This window comes from Emydura macquarii, unplaced genomic scaffold (assembly GCF_026122565.2).
Source record: "Emydura macquarii macquarii isolate MOO-44397 ecotype Brisbane River unplaced genomic scaffold, CSIRO-AGI_Emac_v2 contig_2473, whole genome shotgun sequence".
NCBI lineage: Eukaryota > Metazoa > Chordata > Testudines > Chelidae > Emydura > Emydura macquarii.
Genome location: NW_027132610.1, coordinates 13,448,672 through 13,463,180, shown reverse-complemented (window position 1 = coordinate 13,463,180; position 14,509 = coordinate 13,448,672). Strand labels below are relative to the sequence as shown.

The 14,509-nt window shown below is 41.5% G+C and overlaps 1 protein-coding gene across 9 annotated transcripts in view; it reads right to left on the bottom strand.

The window, feature by feature from the left end:
* The window catches only part of NBEA (neurobeachin), a 748,678-nt gene that overhangs the window by 161,857 nt on the left and 572,312 nt on the right, over positions 1–14,509 (bottom strand). For all 9 annotated transcript variants that reach the window (XM_067562991.1, XM_067562985.1, XM_067562986.1 and 6 more), the window contains one exon: positions 2,376–2,493. In XM_067562991.1, coding sequence (XP_067419092.1) covers positions 2,376–2,493 — 118 coding nt within the window. The remainder of the gene's footprint in view (positions 1–2,375; positions 2,494–14,509) is intronic.

The following is a 14,509-nucleotide window of genomic DNA, read 5'->3' as shown; positions in this document are numbered from 1 at the left end:
AACCATCTGCTGCTGAGTCTGCTTCAAGGGAGCATGTTACCCATTCAGGAAACTGATTGTTTGGGCCCAGGCATATTGTTTGTTGAAGAGGTACTTCCCAGCAGGCTTCCAACACCTATTTTTAGGCTTGGCAGAATTCTATTGTTATGCTTTTATAATGTCAACCCATAATATCAACGTTTATTTTAAAGCTTTTTTTCAATTTTCATCTACTTAAATTTTCACAGTTGTGCAAAAATTATGGGTTTGAAGCATTTTTAATTTTTATCTATTTAAAGTTTCATAGCTGTGGTAAAGTATGGGGGGTTAAACAACTATTTAATGACCAAATATGTTGAAATTCAAGCTTTATAACCATTAAAATATGAATTATCAACATTACATGTCAAAATATACCAATATCCTTAAATCAAACTCTAATAAATTCTCAGCCAGCACTTTTCTTTCTGTGCCTATCTGTAAATTTTGATTATCATTAACAGAAATATTTTTTCATCATTTTGTGTATATTGTAAAATTGATATTTGCCAACATTTACTGATAAAACTATTCCTTCCACGCCTACCTATTTTGCAGGATGAAGGAAATTTTCCCCCTCAGAAGTCTGTTGGGGCAGTGGTGTTTTAACCCTTTCTACTAAAGCATATGGTAGGTGCTGTTGATTGTATTCAACTTTTGTGGTGAGATCACTGTATATGGTTGTTCTGTGTGCATTTTGGGGATTGTGTTCTAGCGATCCACTTAGTGGAAAAGATTTTTCTGGTTTGTCAAAATGACACAAATCCACTGGAGGTACTGTATCCCAAATGTGAGCACACAGCTGGAAATAAGACAGCAATGGTATGCAGTGAGTGTTGAGGTACAGATGGGCTTTCCTATTATGCACAGTGTAAAGCACTGCTAAATCTGAGTTCAGTTCTTCACAAGAGAAATGGGTTGGTTAGAGGATTTTGGTCTTTTTCTATTGGATTGGAATCCGTGTTGATCTGTGTCATTTTAGGAGTTGGAAGATCAATATCTGCAGTATCACAGAAGTGATATGAAAAATGATTTACTTCCAGAAAAATTATGAAACTCTACACCTTTATTTATTCAATAAAGGTTGTGGGCCAATCAGGTACCTAGACACTGTGTGGAGCAAACCTGGTCAAATAATTCAAATAATTCAAAACAATTATTTAACAAATGTCAACTCTTTTTGAATTATTCATGAACAAAACTGCAAATTTCTCAGATTGAGTCATCATTTAAAATTATTCAAGTATTTTTCTACAAAAAGATCTCAGTAGCTCTTTCATTAACAGTTCGCTGTGAATAATCAAAATTTGGGCTGTTATTAATTAGCTATGTAAGTTACACGCTATTTTGTGCATTAAATGGACAACTTGGACAAATAATCAGTAACAGTACAAATTTCAAATTATATTTTAGAATATAAAATTTGAAAATGTTGCTTGGTTAATTAAGCAATTGAAAAATTTACTTTTGGCATATATTCAGTCATTCAGGCTTAAAATTCATTTGTTTGACTATTTGCACCAGTAAAGCTATTTCATTAGAATATTTTCAGAAAATGAAAGCAAAAGATATGAGGACAAAGCAGAAGCAAATCCACTTAAAGTTTTGAACAAATGTGTGTGTGTGTGTGTGTGTGTGTGTGTGACAGAGTGCATGGTGTGAACAGGTGAGTCTGCACTCTGATCACTCAGGTGCTAATTAATTCCCCAGAGGCAGCTGACTGGAGTAATTATCTCATCAGGTTGGCAGTCTGGATGGGATAAATATTCAATTAGCCAATCAGACCTGATAAAGAGGAACAGGAAGGAAGTGCCAGGGGATGGGGGAAAGAGGGAAGAACATGGGTAGCTAAACCCAATCAAACAGAAACCTCAGAAAAGGGAGACCTCTGTTCCCCTCAGGTCCTGAGGAAAGGGCCAAAAGTTCTGTAGATACTGTAAACAAAATGTTGCTTGAGAACTGTAGTGATATTGGTGGAGGGAACTTGAAATAAAAGGTCACCGAGTACACACTTCATGGAATCTGTGCAGTTTATGTGAGGAAGATGACAAGAATGGAGCCACACCCTGTTACAGCATGGAAAATATTAGCAGCATTTACCAGTTCAGTGTGTATGTAGTTTTTATTCATCAGCCTTGCTGTCACAGTGCCAAATTAAAATCTATATTAATGACCCATTGGCAAATACTTTCTATATCAGATGTAGTGAATAAATACAAGTGTGAGGGATTGTTGAAGGAAAATAATAGCACTTTTTAAAACAAAGTAGAGAGTTTTAATTTGGAGATGAATGGATACCATCCATAAAAAATACCAGCAGATACCTTATGCCAAATAAACGAACATAAAACACATACTTCTGTTTGCCATAAACACTTCCAAAGCAGTGTTCTGGAGAAGATAACGTCTTGAAAAAACCGCTCGAATCTCGCTGAACATCCATTTTCCATGAAGGCCTTCTGTGTAGGCAAGAACCTAAAACAAAAAAGGAAAAACAGACACTTATTGGAAGATGTTTTGACAGTGCCGCAAGTTTTATGCTTCAACGAAGTCAGGGTAAGCTTATCTTGTTGAACTTTATGGCACTCAAAAACATTAAGTTCAAAGGTTGACTGAAATGTTTTTAAAAAATGAAGTCTGGTTATAGTCAGAGATGTGGCTGTAAACATGGCATCTTCATAATGTGTATATATTCTTTTCATATGTCACAACTTATTTTACTTAGACAAAAAATATCCTACAGTCAAGCACAGAGGCGTGAAAAAAGTTCAATTGCAGATGAGCACGCTGTAGTCTATTTCGCCACGTGTATGAGACAGAATTGCCTGTTAAGTTCTGAATCCACAGTTTTTATTGTTGATGATGTGTTGTATAAAGGAAAGAATAATATGACTTGATAGTCAAACCTCTAATTTGAGCTTCCAGGGCTACAAATTAGAAAAATCCAAACCAATTTTATGTGAACCAATATATAGGAATAAATGAAGCACAAGATATCATTGTTACAATATTTTTTCTAAGGTTAGCCACATTTTATTATCCCAAATCATTAACAAAATATGGTGACTTGTATTTCTCTGTAATTTTAAACACAATATGAAGATATTTCAAAACAAGAGCTGGAAAGTAGTATTGCTTTGCTAACTTGCCAAGTTCTGAGTTTAAGGTTCTGTTTGCTGCAACACTTGATGACAACCTACCCTAAGACCATTTCATTGTTCCCTCATTCCTTAAATTACTTAAAGTGATGTGTTTTCATATGAGTGCTTAGGTGTTAATGATGTATCTTCATATGTACAAAGCTTTTTAATTCAATCTTAGAATACATGCATTTATGTTTAAGTTTACACATATTCTGTTAGAATAGTAGAAACAAACTAACAAATTCTTGCTCCAATGAATCTATCCGCTGCACCAGCATTAATGTTGATTTCTGTTCATTTATTAACAGAACCAGAAGGCAACAGGTGGCACATAAAGAAGTTGCTTGTGAGAGGGATCACAGAACAGGGACGGGGAAGAAGGGTTGTGAGGAAGGGGGAAAGAAAACTGCAGGACATATCCTGCCGAGATTATGCCAAGGACCAAACGGTCCAATGTTATTTTGGCCCATTCGGAAAGGAAGGGAGCAAGTCGGTTGAGGAATGGATGGGAAGGAGGATCTTGTCTTGAGACTGGAACGCCATCCTTGGGGACACCTTCAAAAGAATTGATGCTGGCTGCTGGAGTGCCTGGAAGGCCTCGGCTGGGGAGCTGGAGTGGTACCCGCAATCGCCCGGTGCCTCCTAGATCCCATATCTCTGTCCCTTCATCTATAGGGGTGAAATGAGCGAGCTGGTATCTCGGCAGCTGCTGTTGGGAGCAGAACAGATGCCTCAAGGCCTGGGGTGTATAAAGGCCCAAGGAACGTAGTGTGGCCCTTGAATACTTCAGACCGTGTAGCTTGGTGTCGGTTTTGGTCAGAGAAGAGAGCAGATCTGTTGAAGGCGAGGTCCTGAATGGACTGCTGCACCTCCTGTGACAGTCCAGAAGACTGCAGCCAAGAGCACCAACGCATACAGATAGGCGAGGCCTTGGCTCTTCCAGCTGAATCCACTGCGTCGGAAGCCACTTACAGGGCCGCTCTAGCCACCGTTCTACCCTCGTTGAAGATGGTGGCTAAGTCCGGCGCCTGCTCCGAAACTGCAGGCTTGCTGTTGAGTAAATTTTCCTCCCAAAAAGGTCCAGTTTTTTGTTGTCCTTATTTTTGGGAGTCGAACTAAGCTGGCCTGCCTATTGCGCTCGTTGGTGGCTGCCACTACCCGGGGAACCCAGGGAGGGGTGGATAAACAAATATTCAAATCCCTTGGCGGGAACATAGTACTTTTTTTCTGCTCTCTTAGATGTTGGGGGCACGGATGATGGCATCTGCCATAGGGCCTTCACTACTTTAAGCACCCTTTCATATACAGGGATGGCGACCAGGGCTGGCACCACCACTGCTAGCACATCAAAGAGTCTATCCAAGGCCTCCTTGAGCTCCTCTGCCTCCAAACCTAAATTTGAGGCCACCTCTTATGGAACTCCTGGTGGGCCCTAAAATTGTCTAGGGGCACAGACAGTCCCGATGCGACTGCCTCATCCGGCGAAGACGACAAGGACTGCACTGGCATGGGAGGCGGTGGCATCCTCTCCTGCTAACAGGGAGCTGCGCTGATGTCCCCTCTTGGGGGTCCAAGTCCTCCTCTGACGCCGACTTGTGAGCCCCCTCCGGGGCCACCGGCACTAACTGCATGCCAGAAGACCTGTATGAATGAAAGCCCATGGCCACCGGAAGCCCCAAGGATCCCCAATATGGCCACTGTGCCGGCCATTGGCCCTGAAGCCAACCAGGAACTGAAAGGCAGGAAACTTCTTCCTGTGTCTTTGGGGGATGGCACTACCCCAATCAGGTGGCAGGTTGCCTGTCCTCCCCTGACGAAACCGACTCGCTACCACACGACTGTGGGGGGGGGCAGTATCTGGCTCCCTTAATGTAGTGCGGCACCGCAGACTGGGGGAGCGGTGCCCCAACCACTGAGTACTATGGCACTCTCACGAATGCCGACTCTGCATTGGGGAGTGAGAGGACAGTGACCGGTGGTGCCACTTGCCCAACCGGTGCCAGGTTGCCGAGGATCCATGCCCAGAGGATGAGCGGGACTGGTGCTGCATCAAAGATTGGTGCCTCAGTGCCGAAGTCTTACGGTGTTGTTTGCCTCCCCTAGGCGAAGATTCCCTCACCAGCGACCGGGTTCTGCGCTGTGCTGGTATGGGTAAACTCCTCGGTGCCAGGGAGTGGGAACAGTGCCAACTCCCATCCGACAAACACCTACGCAAAGATAAGCAGGATTGGTGCTGCCCAAGAGAACACGGGGCCCTTGGTGCTGGAGACTGGGATCGGTGCTATGATGACAACGGAGACCACCTCTCTCACTGGTGTTCCACTGCTGAGGAACGCCCCGGAGACAGGGATTGGAAACGCCTGCTCAGAGACTGCTGTCAAAACGATGACTCCCTGCGTGGTGACCTGGTCATTGGGGATGAACGCCTCTGGTTAGGGGAGTGGTGCAGCCATCGTGAGTGATCCATCGCAGGCTTCCCCCTGAAACCAGAGCCTTCTCCTTCGACAGCACCAGGGGCCTAGCAGAAGGAGGCAAAGGCAGGGCTATCAGGTTGCTCGCAGTCTGAAATGCCTCTGGTGTCGATGGCAGCACAATCTGAAGAGCCCCCTTCCGCTTTCAGGAGTCGGAGGTGACTCTCTTTGCGGGGTCACATTTCTGGACGGCGATCCCCTCTCCTGTTGACTCTCAGGTGGTTGGTCTGGTACTTGTTCCATACTTGACCCCACTTCCCTGGACTTTTTTGGTGCAGGAGAGCGGTCCCTGTCTGAACGCTACTTCCTCGGTTTCTTCCTCAACAGGGAAGAGGAAGAAGTCCGGTGCTGTTGTGGGGCTGGTGCCGACTGAGCACTTTGCCCTGACGTGATGCTCGGCACCAAGATAGATTGTGCCGGCTCGGAGGCTGGTCTCAGCACTGCCTCCATCAGCAAAGCCTTCAGGCAGATTTCCCTCTCCTTTTGCATCTGTGGCCTGAAAGCCTTGCAGATCTTGCACTTCTCCTTCCTGCGAGCTTCCCCCTAGCACTTTAGACAATTGGGGGAGGGAAGGGCTTGCTGCAGGAGATGCAGGTCTTGAAACGCAGAGACCAGGGAAATGCCCTGATCCCAGGCAAAGGTCCCAGCAGGGGCTACTCCTAACTTAACTATCAATTATTTACAACTACTTAACTAACAAAGAACATACAATGATTTAAAAAACTAGCTAACACTGATTAGGGTACTAAAGGAGCACTTTCAAAAGCAAGCAGAACAGTTCCAGCAACCACATGGGTGGAAAGAAGGAACTGAGGGGGTGTAGGGTTGGCAGCGCCTGTTATACCACGGTATGTGCATGGGACTTCAGGGGGAGCCAGAACCAGCCCTATGGGTACTGCTAAAGGGAAAAAATTCTGGTAATCATGCATGGAGACGCGCACACACCTAGAATGCAATAGACATGTGCAAGCACTTGAGGAAGAACCATAAACAATAATGTTTTTCAGTCACAGAAGCAACAACCCAGGGTTAATTATTTCTTGAACTGCTGGGAGCTCTAGTAGGACCAAAATGGCCAACTGATCCTAATCTAAAACCAGAAGACAATTCACAATTCTAACAAATATGACCAACTCCAAGGAAGACTATAACCCAGAACTGAACCTACCCAATACATCACTAATGATTAAATGTATCTGGAACTAAATAGATACTGCCTTTCAATCTGTTGCTCCAGAAAGAGGTTTGTGATTTGGCGGTAATTGATATACGTGATATTTTTATCAAATATATGCTTTAGGAATTATTTTTGGGGAAGTTCTCTAGCCTGTGTTATACAGGAGGTCAGACTACATGATCACAGTGGTCCCTTTTGGCCTTAGAATATATGAATCATTCCAGAGTCAAAAGTTTTTCTTTAAGAGAAAGAGTATTTAAACGACTATTAACATTCTCCTCTTGTTGAGAAACATTAATAATGCCTATTAATAATGGCATAACATCTACACCAATGGTTTTCATAAACAGTTTAAGATCCTAAATAAGTATATATATTCTTAAATATTAGAAACAAATGTAAGCAAAATAGTTGAAAATCATTTTCTCCATCGTCTGCCAAGACACTGAACAGACAAGTCTTTAGGTCTAGCAAGAAAAAATACAAATACTGTAACTAAACAGGTAAAATAACTGTACTAATATATGCAAATATATGGGGAAAAATACGTATTTATAAAAGACAAAATAAGTGCTCAAAAGATTAAAATATCATATTCATAAATTCCTGGAAAAGGGAGAATAGGAATGCAAAAAGCCAGTAACCACAGAGTTTAAATAAAACAAGTAAAACTGCTCTTTATTATCCAGAATGTTTTCATTGCCATTTCTGGATTTGCCAGGCTTTTCCCCTCTTTTGGTAGCACCCAATGTTTTGGCGTCAATTTCCAGTCACAATAAAAATAACCACTTGTAAGATTTTTACTCATTATATTGTTTTCTTTTTTTCTGTACATTTATTTCAGTCCACAACTGTTTTATATCTATATACATTTCTAAACCTAAATATATTGACCTCATTTCCTTTTCCTTAGATTGTGTTTTTGCCTTTCTGAACTGCTTGGGTTTAAAGTTTTTAATTATCAGTAAACCTTAATAGCCTTACTCCAATAGTTGTGGAAAACTGTGATCTAGCTATAGGGTGAGCACAGAATACTATGTGCTATTGCAATTTCTCAGTCCACTAAGTTTTTAAAACCTCTCTCAGAACTTTTTAAAACAGATATTGGCACTGTTGCTTCATTTTTCCTCTCCTCTTTGGGGTTTTCAAAAATGCAGATATTTTTGCGGTTTTGGTTCTCTATTTCCTTGCCAGCTTGTGCTTCTCCTTCCAATATTAATTTTTTAAATTTTCAAGAGGTCACCTCCCAGTGTCAAAATATGAGGCTCTGCTCACCCCATTGTTTTATAAGTTTCTTTGATTGCCATGTTCAGAGTACTTATTTTATATACACTAAAACCATGCCTTTTTATCTAATAAATTCAGTAACGATGACGGACTTTCTCTAATTCACACATTCATTTTTCAATGAGTCTGAGTTACTACAACATTGGCCATTTTTATTTCCTCCTTTTGTGAGCCAGGTGTTTGCTATACCTTATGATTGTATGTTCTGTGGAAGCATTGGATAGGACATGATTGGGAAGCAGCAGCATCATGTAACTAAATAGATTGCCCTGATTTGAATTCTTAGAATGAATGCCTATTTCTGTTTGTGCAACAGTCTTCTTGAACAATAAAATCCTGGTCAAAGTAGTCCACTTACATATCACTAAAAAGATTTTAATTATTCTTAAGACATTATTTCTAACTTAGCTGCCATTGCAAAACACTGATGTGCAGTACAAAACAAGTGGATAGTTGTTACTGACCTTGTGTATTATTGTTCTTTCAAATACTGTGGATTCTAAAGAATGATTTTTATAGTTTAATATGTGGGCATTATACATCAGTGTGCATTTGGACCTTTTCCCCTCTGCGTGATCTACACAGATCACCAGTGTAGCTAATTTTTCAAATGCAGGGTATGGCATGAAATTCCTGGAAACTCATAGTATCATCAGGGAAAGATGGAACGGTATTGGACATTACCACCACAGGGAAGGTAAACGCGCTGTTTTTGTCTCCTTTTTCAAACCACATTCTAACAGTAAATCCTTCAGATGGATTTTTAGGAGGACTTTCAGCTTAAGAATTCTGGAGGAAGCAATTTGATAACAGCATATATGGAGAAGCAGAGGACAATTGGATCCAGCTGATAGCATAAAAGGCTACCTGAAGCATGGTCAAGCTTCAAATAGATGGTTTGAGGAAAAGGGCTGTCATTGTCAAAGTGCAAATGGAGAGGCTCCAGAAGGTTTAGCTCAAACTGGAACTGCAGCATGTTGTGTTCACCCCCCAAAAGGTTTAAGATCTTATGCTGGAGTCAAGAGACAACATTAAATTGGACTCATTCTGGTCAGAAATTTGAAAAGATCAGACATTTCAGCTGTGACTAAACATTCAGTATTGCGAGGCTGACTTGAACAGGCTATTGATAGGTGCTAGAGCTGGTATCAGTACTCATCGTAAAACCATGCAACTCAACTATACTGCTTCAGCATCACATTTTGTGAATCACATCTGAGGTTATTTCCAGCTGCTTCTCAATATCAAGGATTTGCATTTCTTTTATTCCTTAGATAATAATGGGACCAAGTGTGAATTTGGAAAGTGTGAATATTTTTATGAACGATATGCATGGCAGTGACTTACTTGTCTAAGGATTGGTACCCAGCAGATGTAAAAGGATTAAAAAGCTGCTCTTGGGACAGAGTAAGATACATGAGGAGTATGTGTCATGTAACTGTACTGTCTGGGGTAGTATGATTGGGTCATGAAAGGACTGGATGAAATCGACCCATGTCAGTGTAGGGTCTAGAAAGACAATGGGAACTCCAGGACTGAATAATTGATCCCTAACAATAGGAAACTTCAGCAGGCCAAACTTGTGAACTCTGTAGGGATCCTGCAGGAGAATAGTGGACTGAAAGGTGTCAGATGACTGTGTTAAGAGTTGATCTTTGGAGAGACTCAGAAGCTCTCACCTGGGCCAGAGAGAGAGAGAGAGAGAGAGAGAGAGGGTGCATGCCAAAATGGATTCTACTGCAGTGTGACTGGGTGGAGCCCTGACACTGGATATCTGTCTTAACCTTTGCTTTTCTGTGCTAACCTAAGGACTTCCTAATGCTTTATTCCAGTTGACTAAGTGTAGGTTCAGACTCAGGATCAAGCAATAGCCACCCTTCTTTCTACACACAAATCTCTCATGTCTTGAACCCTGTGAAGTTGGAGGGTTGGAGCCCGAGTCAAGGTGGGACACAAGGTTTGAGTTCTATTGTTTTGCAGTGTCGATGCAGCCCCTATGGACTTGGGTCCTTGGAGTTCGCAAAATTTCGCCACAATGCTATGGGTCAACTTTCTTTGTCCCCCTCTCTCAAGAATCACTAACAGACTCCAGGAAAACAGAAGCACCTTCCCCCCTTTCTAGTATAGCAGCTTGGCATTTAACCCTTCTATTTTATTCTGACTGCTGACCTGCAAACACACCTTAGGAAAACCTTCTGCATTTGCAATGGATACCAACCAGAAAAAGGACTTTAAAAAACATGCTACCTCATGGTCATGGGAGCACATCCAGATTTTGGTTATTTCTGGTGTGAAGCCAGCCAACCAATTGATTTTAATAAAGAGTACCGGGAATGACCATGCACACCAGCAAACAGTGAAGAAGCTGACCGTGCTGGAAATTTACCAGGCTGGTGACCGGTGTAGAGAATGGATTAAGCAGCTCAAGACCGAGTATCAGAACATCAAGAACCAGAATCACAGTTCTGGCAATTCACCAACACTATGCCTGTTTTATGACAGTGTGCTGGGGACTGTGCCAAGTACTGACTGGTGGTGCAAGATGACCTGATCAGTTAGAATGGCGACCTGCTGTTCCCAGAAATCAGCATGGGACTCAATGGTAGCCAGTAGGAGGTACTGAATGAGGCAAATGAAGTGATGCTGCTGCTGAGTCTTTCAGAGGTGGATGAGGCTTCTTTTAAGCAACTAACAAAATCATCCAAAACACAAGACTTGGTGATGACTTCAACTACTCAGACATCTGTTGGGAAAATAATACGGCAGGGCACAGATTAGCCAACAAGTTCTTAGAATGTATTGGAGACCATTTTTATTTCAGAAGATGGAGAAAGCTACTAGAGAGGAGGCTGTTCTAGATTTGATTTTGACAAAGAGGGAAGAACTGTTTGAGAATTTGAAAGTGGAAGGCAGCTTAAGTGAAAGTGATCATGAAATGGGAGAGTTCATGATTCTAATGAATGGTAAGAGGGAAAACAGCACAATAAAGATAATGGATTTCAAGAAGGCAGACTTTAGCAAACTCAGGGAGCTGGTAGATAAGATACCCTGGGAAGCAAGCCTAAGGGGAAAAACAGTCCGAGAGATATGGCAGTTTTTCAAAGTGACGTTATTAAGGGCACAGTGCAAACTGTCCCACTGCATAGGAAAGATAGGAAGTATGGCAAGAGACCATCCTGGCTTAACCAGGAGAGCTTCAATGATCTGAAACTCAAAGAGCCCTACAAAAAGTGGAAACTACCCGTATTTCCCATGTATAAGACGCACCTTAATTTTGGGGCCCGAAATTTGAAAAAAAATGTATTACATAAAGTTATTGAACTCAAGTTTTATTCATCATAAATGCAAGTAAAAAAATCTACAACCACTGTATAAGACGCACCCAGTTTTTAGACCCCAAATTTTTCAAAAAAGGGTGCGTCTTATACATGGGGAAATACGGTAGGTCAAATTACAAAGGATGAATATAAACAAATAACACAAGTATGTAAGGACAAAATTAAAAAGGCCAAAGCGCAAAATGAGATTAAATTAGCTAAAGATATAAAGGGTAAAAAGAAAACATTCTATAAATAAATTAGAAGCAAGAGGAAAACCAAGGATAGGGTAGGACTGTTACTCAATGAGTGGGGGAAAACAATGGAAAATGTGGAAATGGCAGAAGAGCTAAATAACTTTTTTTGTTTCAGTTTTCACCTAAAAGGTTTGTAGTGATTGGCCATCTAACACAGTGAATGTCAGTGAAATGAGGTATGATCAGAGGCTAAAATAGCGAAAGAACACGTTAAAAATTACTTAGACAAGTTAGATGTCATCAAGTCACAAGGGCCTGATGAAAGATAACCTAGAATACTCAGGGAGCTGACTGAGGAGATATCTGAGTCATTAGCGATTATCTTTGAAAAGTCATGGTATACAGAAGAGATCCCAGAGGACTGGAAAAGGGCAAATATGGTGCCAGTCTATAAAAGGGGAATAAGGACAGCCTTGGGAATTACAGACCAGTCAGTTTAACTTCAGTACCTGGAAACATAATGGAGCAAATAATTAAGCAATCAATTTGCAAACACGTAGAGGATAATAAATTGATAAGTAAGTCAGCACGGATTTGTCAAGAACAAATCATGTCACACCAACCCTTGTAGCTTTCTTTGACAGGGTAACAAGCCTTGTGGATGGGGGGAAGCAGTAAATGTGGTATATCTTGATTTTAGTGAGGCTTTTGATACTGTCTCGTATGACCTTCTCATAGACAAGCTAGGGAACTACAATCTCAGTGGGTGCATAACAGGTTGAAGAACCATTCCCAGAGATTAGTTATCAGTGGTTCACAGTCAAGCTGGAAAGGCATATTGAGCGGGGTCCCACAGGGATCAGTTATGAGTCTGCTTCTGTTCAATATCTTCATCAATGATTTAGATTATAGGAAAGAGAGTACACTTATAAAGTTTTCAGATGATACCAAGGTGAGAGGTGTTGCAAGTGCTTTGGAGGATTGGATTAAAATTCAAAATGATCTGAACAAACTGGAGAAATGGTCTGAAGTAAATACGATGAAATTTAGTAAGGACAAATGCAAAGTACTCTACTTAGAAAGGAACAATCAGTTGCACATGTACAAAATGGGAAATGACTGCATAGGAAGGTGTACTGCAGAAAGGGATCTGAGGTCATAATAGATCACAAGCTAAATATAAGTCAACAGTGTAACACTCTGCCAAAAAAAAAAAAAAAAAAGGCAAACATCATTCTGGGATGTATTAGCAGGAGTGTTGTAAGCAAGACACGAGAAGTAATTCTTCTGCTCTACTCTGCTCTGATTAGGCTTCAACTGGAGTACTTTGTCCAGTTCTGGGTGCCACATTTCAGGAAAGATGGGGACAAACTGGAGAAAGTTCAGAGAAGAGCAATAAAAATGATTAAAGATCTAGAAAACATGACCTATGAGGGAAGATTGAAATACATCGGGTTTGTTTAGTCAGAGAAGAGAAGATTGAGAGGGGACATGATAATTTTCAAGTGCATAAAAGATTGTTACAGGGAGGAAGGAGAAAAATTGTTCTCTTTAACCTCCGAGGATAGGACAAGCAGCGATGGGTTTAAATTGCAGGAAGGGTGGTTTAGGTTGGACATTAGGAAAAACTTCCCAACTGTCAGGGTAGTTAAGCAATGGAATAAATTGCCTAAACAGCTTGTGGAATTCTCCATCATTGGAGATTTTTAAGAGCAGGTTAGACAAACACTTCTCAGGGATGGTCTAGATAATACTTAATCCTACCATAAGTGCAGGAGACTGAAATAGATGACCTCTTGAGGTCCTTTTCAGTCCTACGATTCTATGAAAGCAGTTCCAGAGCAGGCTTTGCCTCAGTTGTAGCTGCAGCAAACCCTGGGGCCTTACTTAGAAGAGCTTTTTGATGTACCTCTGGAGGAACAGCCCACTGTGAAACTGGGAGCAGAAATGGAAAAGGGAGAAGCTGCCCTGGAGCCTGATAAGTTTCTGGCTCCTATTTTGGGTTTACTGATATAGGAATAGGAGGGATTTCCATGCTATGACCCAATGCAAAAGATATTATAAACCCCAGGCAGCAGCATGTAACAGCTAATAGATACCAGGAAATGCAAACAGTAAAACAAGCATGTAAAAGTGAAAACAATTCACTGGAAGGTGCACATTTTTGCTACTACAGTCCAGCCTGTTAAAATAAGAACCTTACATTACCTTTTCAGTACATATGGCACTAAGAGATACAAACGTAGTCATTTTCAAATGCAGTCCATTTCTGTTAAATGTAGTCCATGCATTCCTTGGGTGACAAAATCATTAGTCTCAAATACAACTGGGGGCTTCATTCAGACTAGAAATTTTCCAGGGGATCAAGGAAGATTGCAGTGGAGTTTTCTGTGTTTGTACGCAGTCCTAAGAGGTTGCATCGTAAGCTGTGGAGAAGCACTAAGCCATGCTGACGCTAACATAGTGATCGTGTTGATTCCCTCATGAATTCTAATCACATCCTGGGTGCTAAAAGTTTCAAACTTTTCCTGTAGCAGGAACTCCAGATAGGTGGTCACCTTTCAGGGAAGAGCATATTTTTCAGGGCCACCCTAGTAGCTTCCCAGTCCACTGCATTCGTAGATGTTCTGTTCAGTCACCATAGGTTTGAATGCTCTGGTGCCATACATATCTGGTTTCCCACCAGCAGCTTGCAATAATGCTTCTCTTTGCTGATTGGTTATCACAAGAACTGTTATGTCCTCCAACATGTGCAATGCCTGAAATGATAGGGAACGCTTATGTAGCAACCATGGCCACCAACCTACACCCAAACTCCATTTTGAGTGTGTGGGAGGGGGGAACTTACCATTCTCTCAGCACTTCCTTCATTGTGATTAACCTGGCTGTGTCCAGGCAG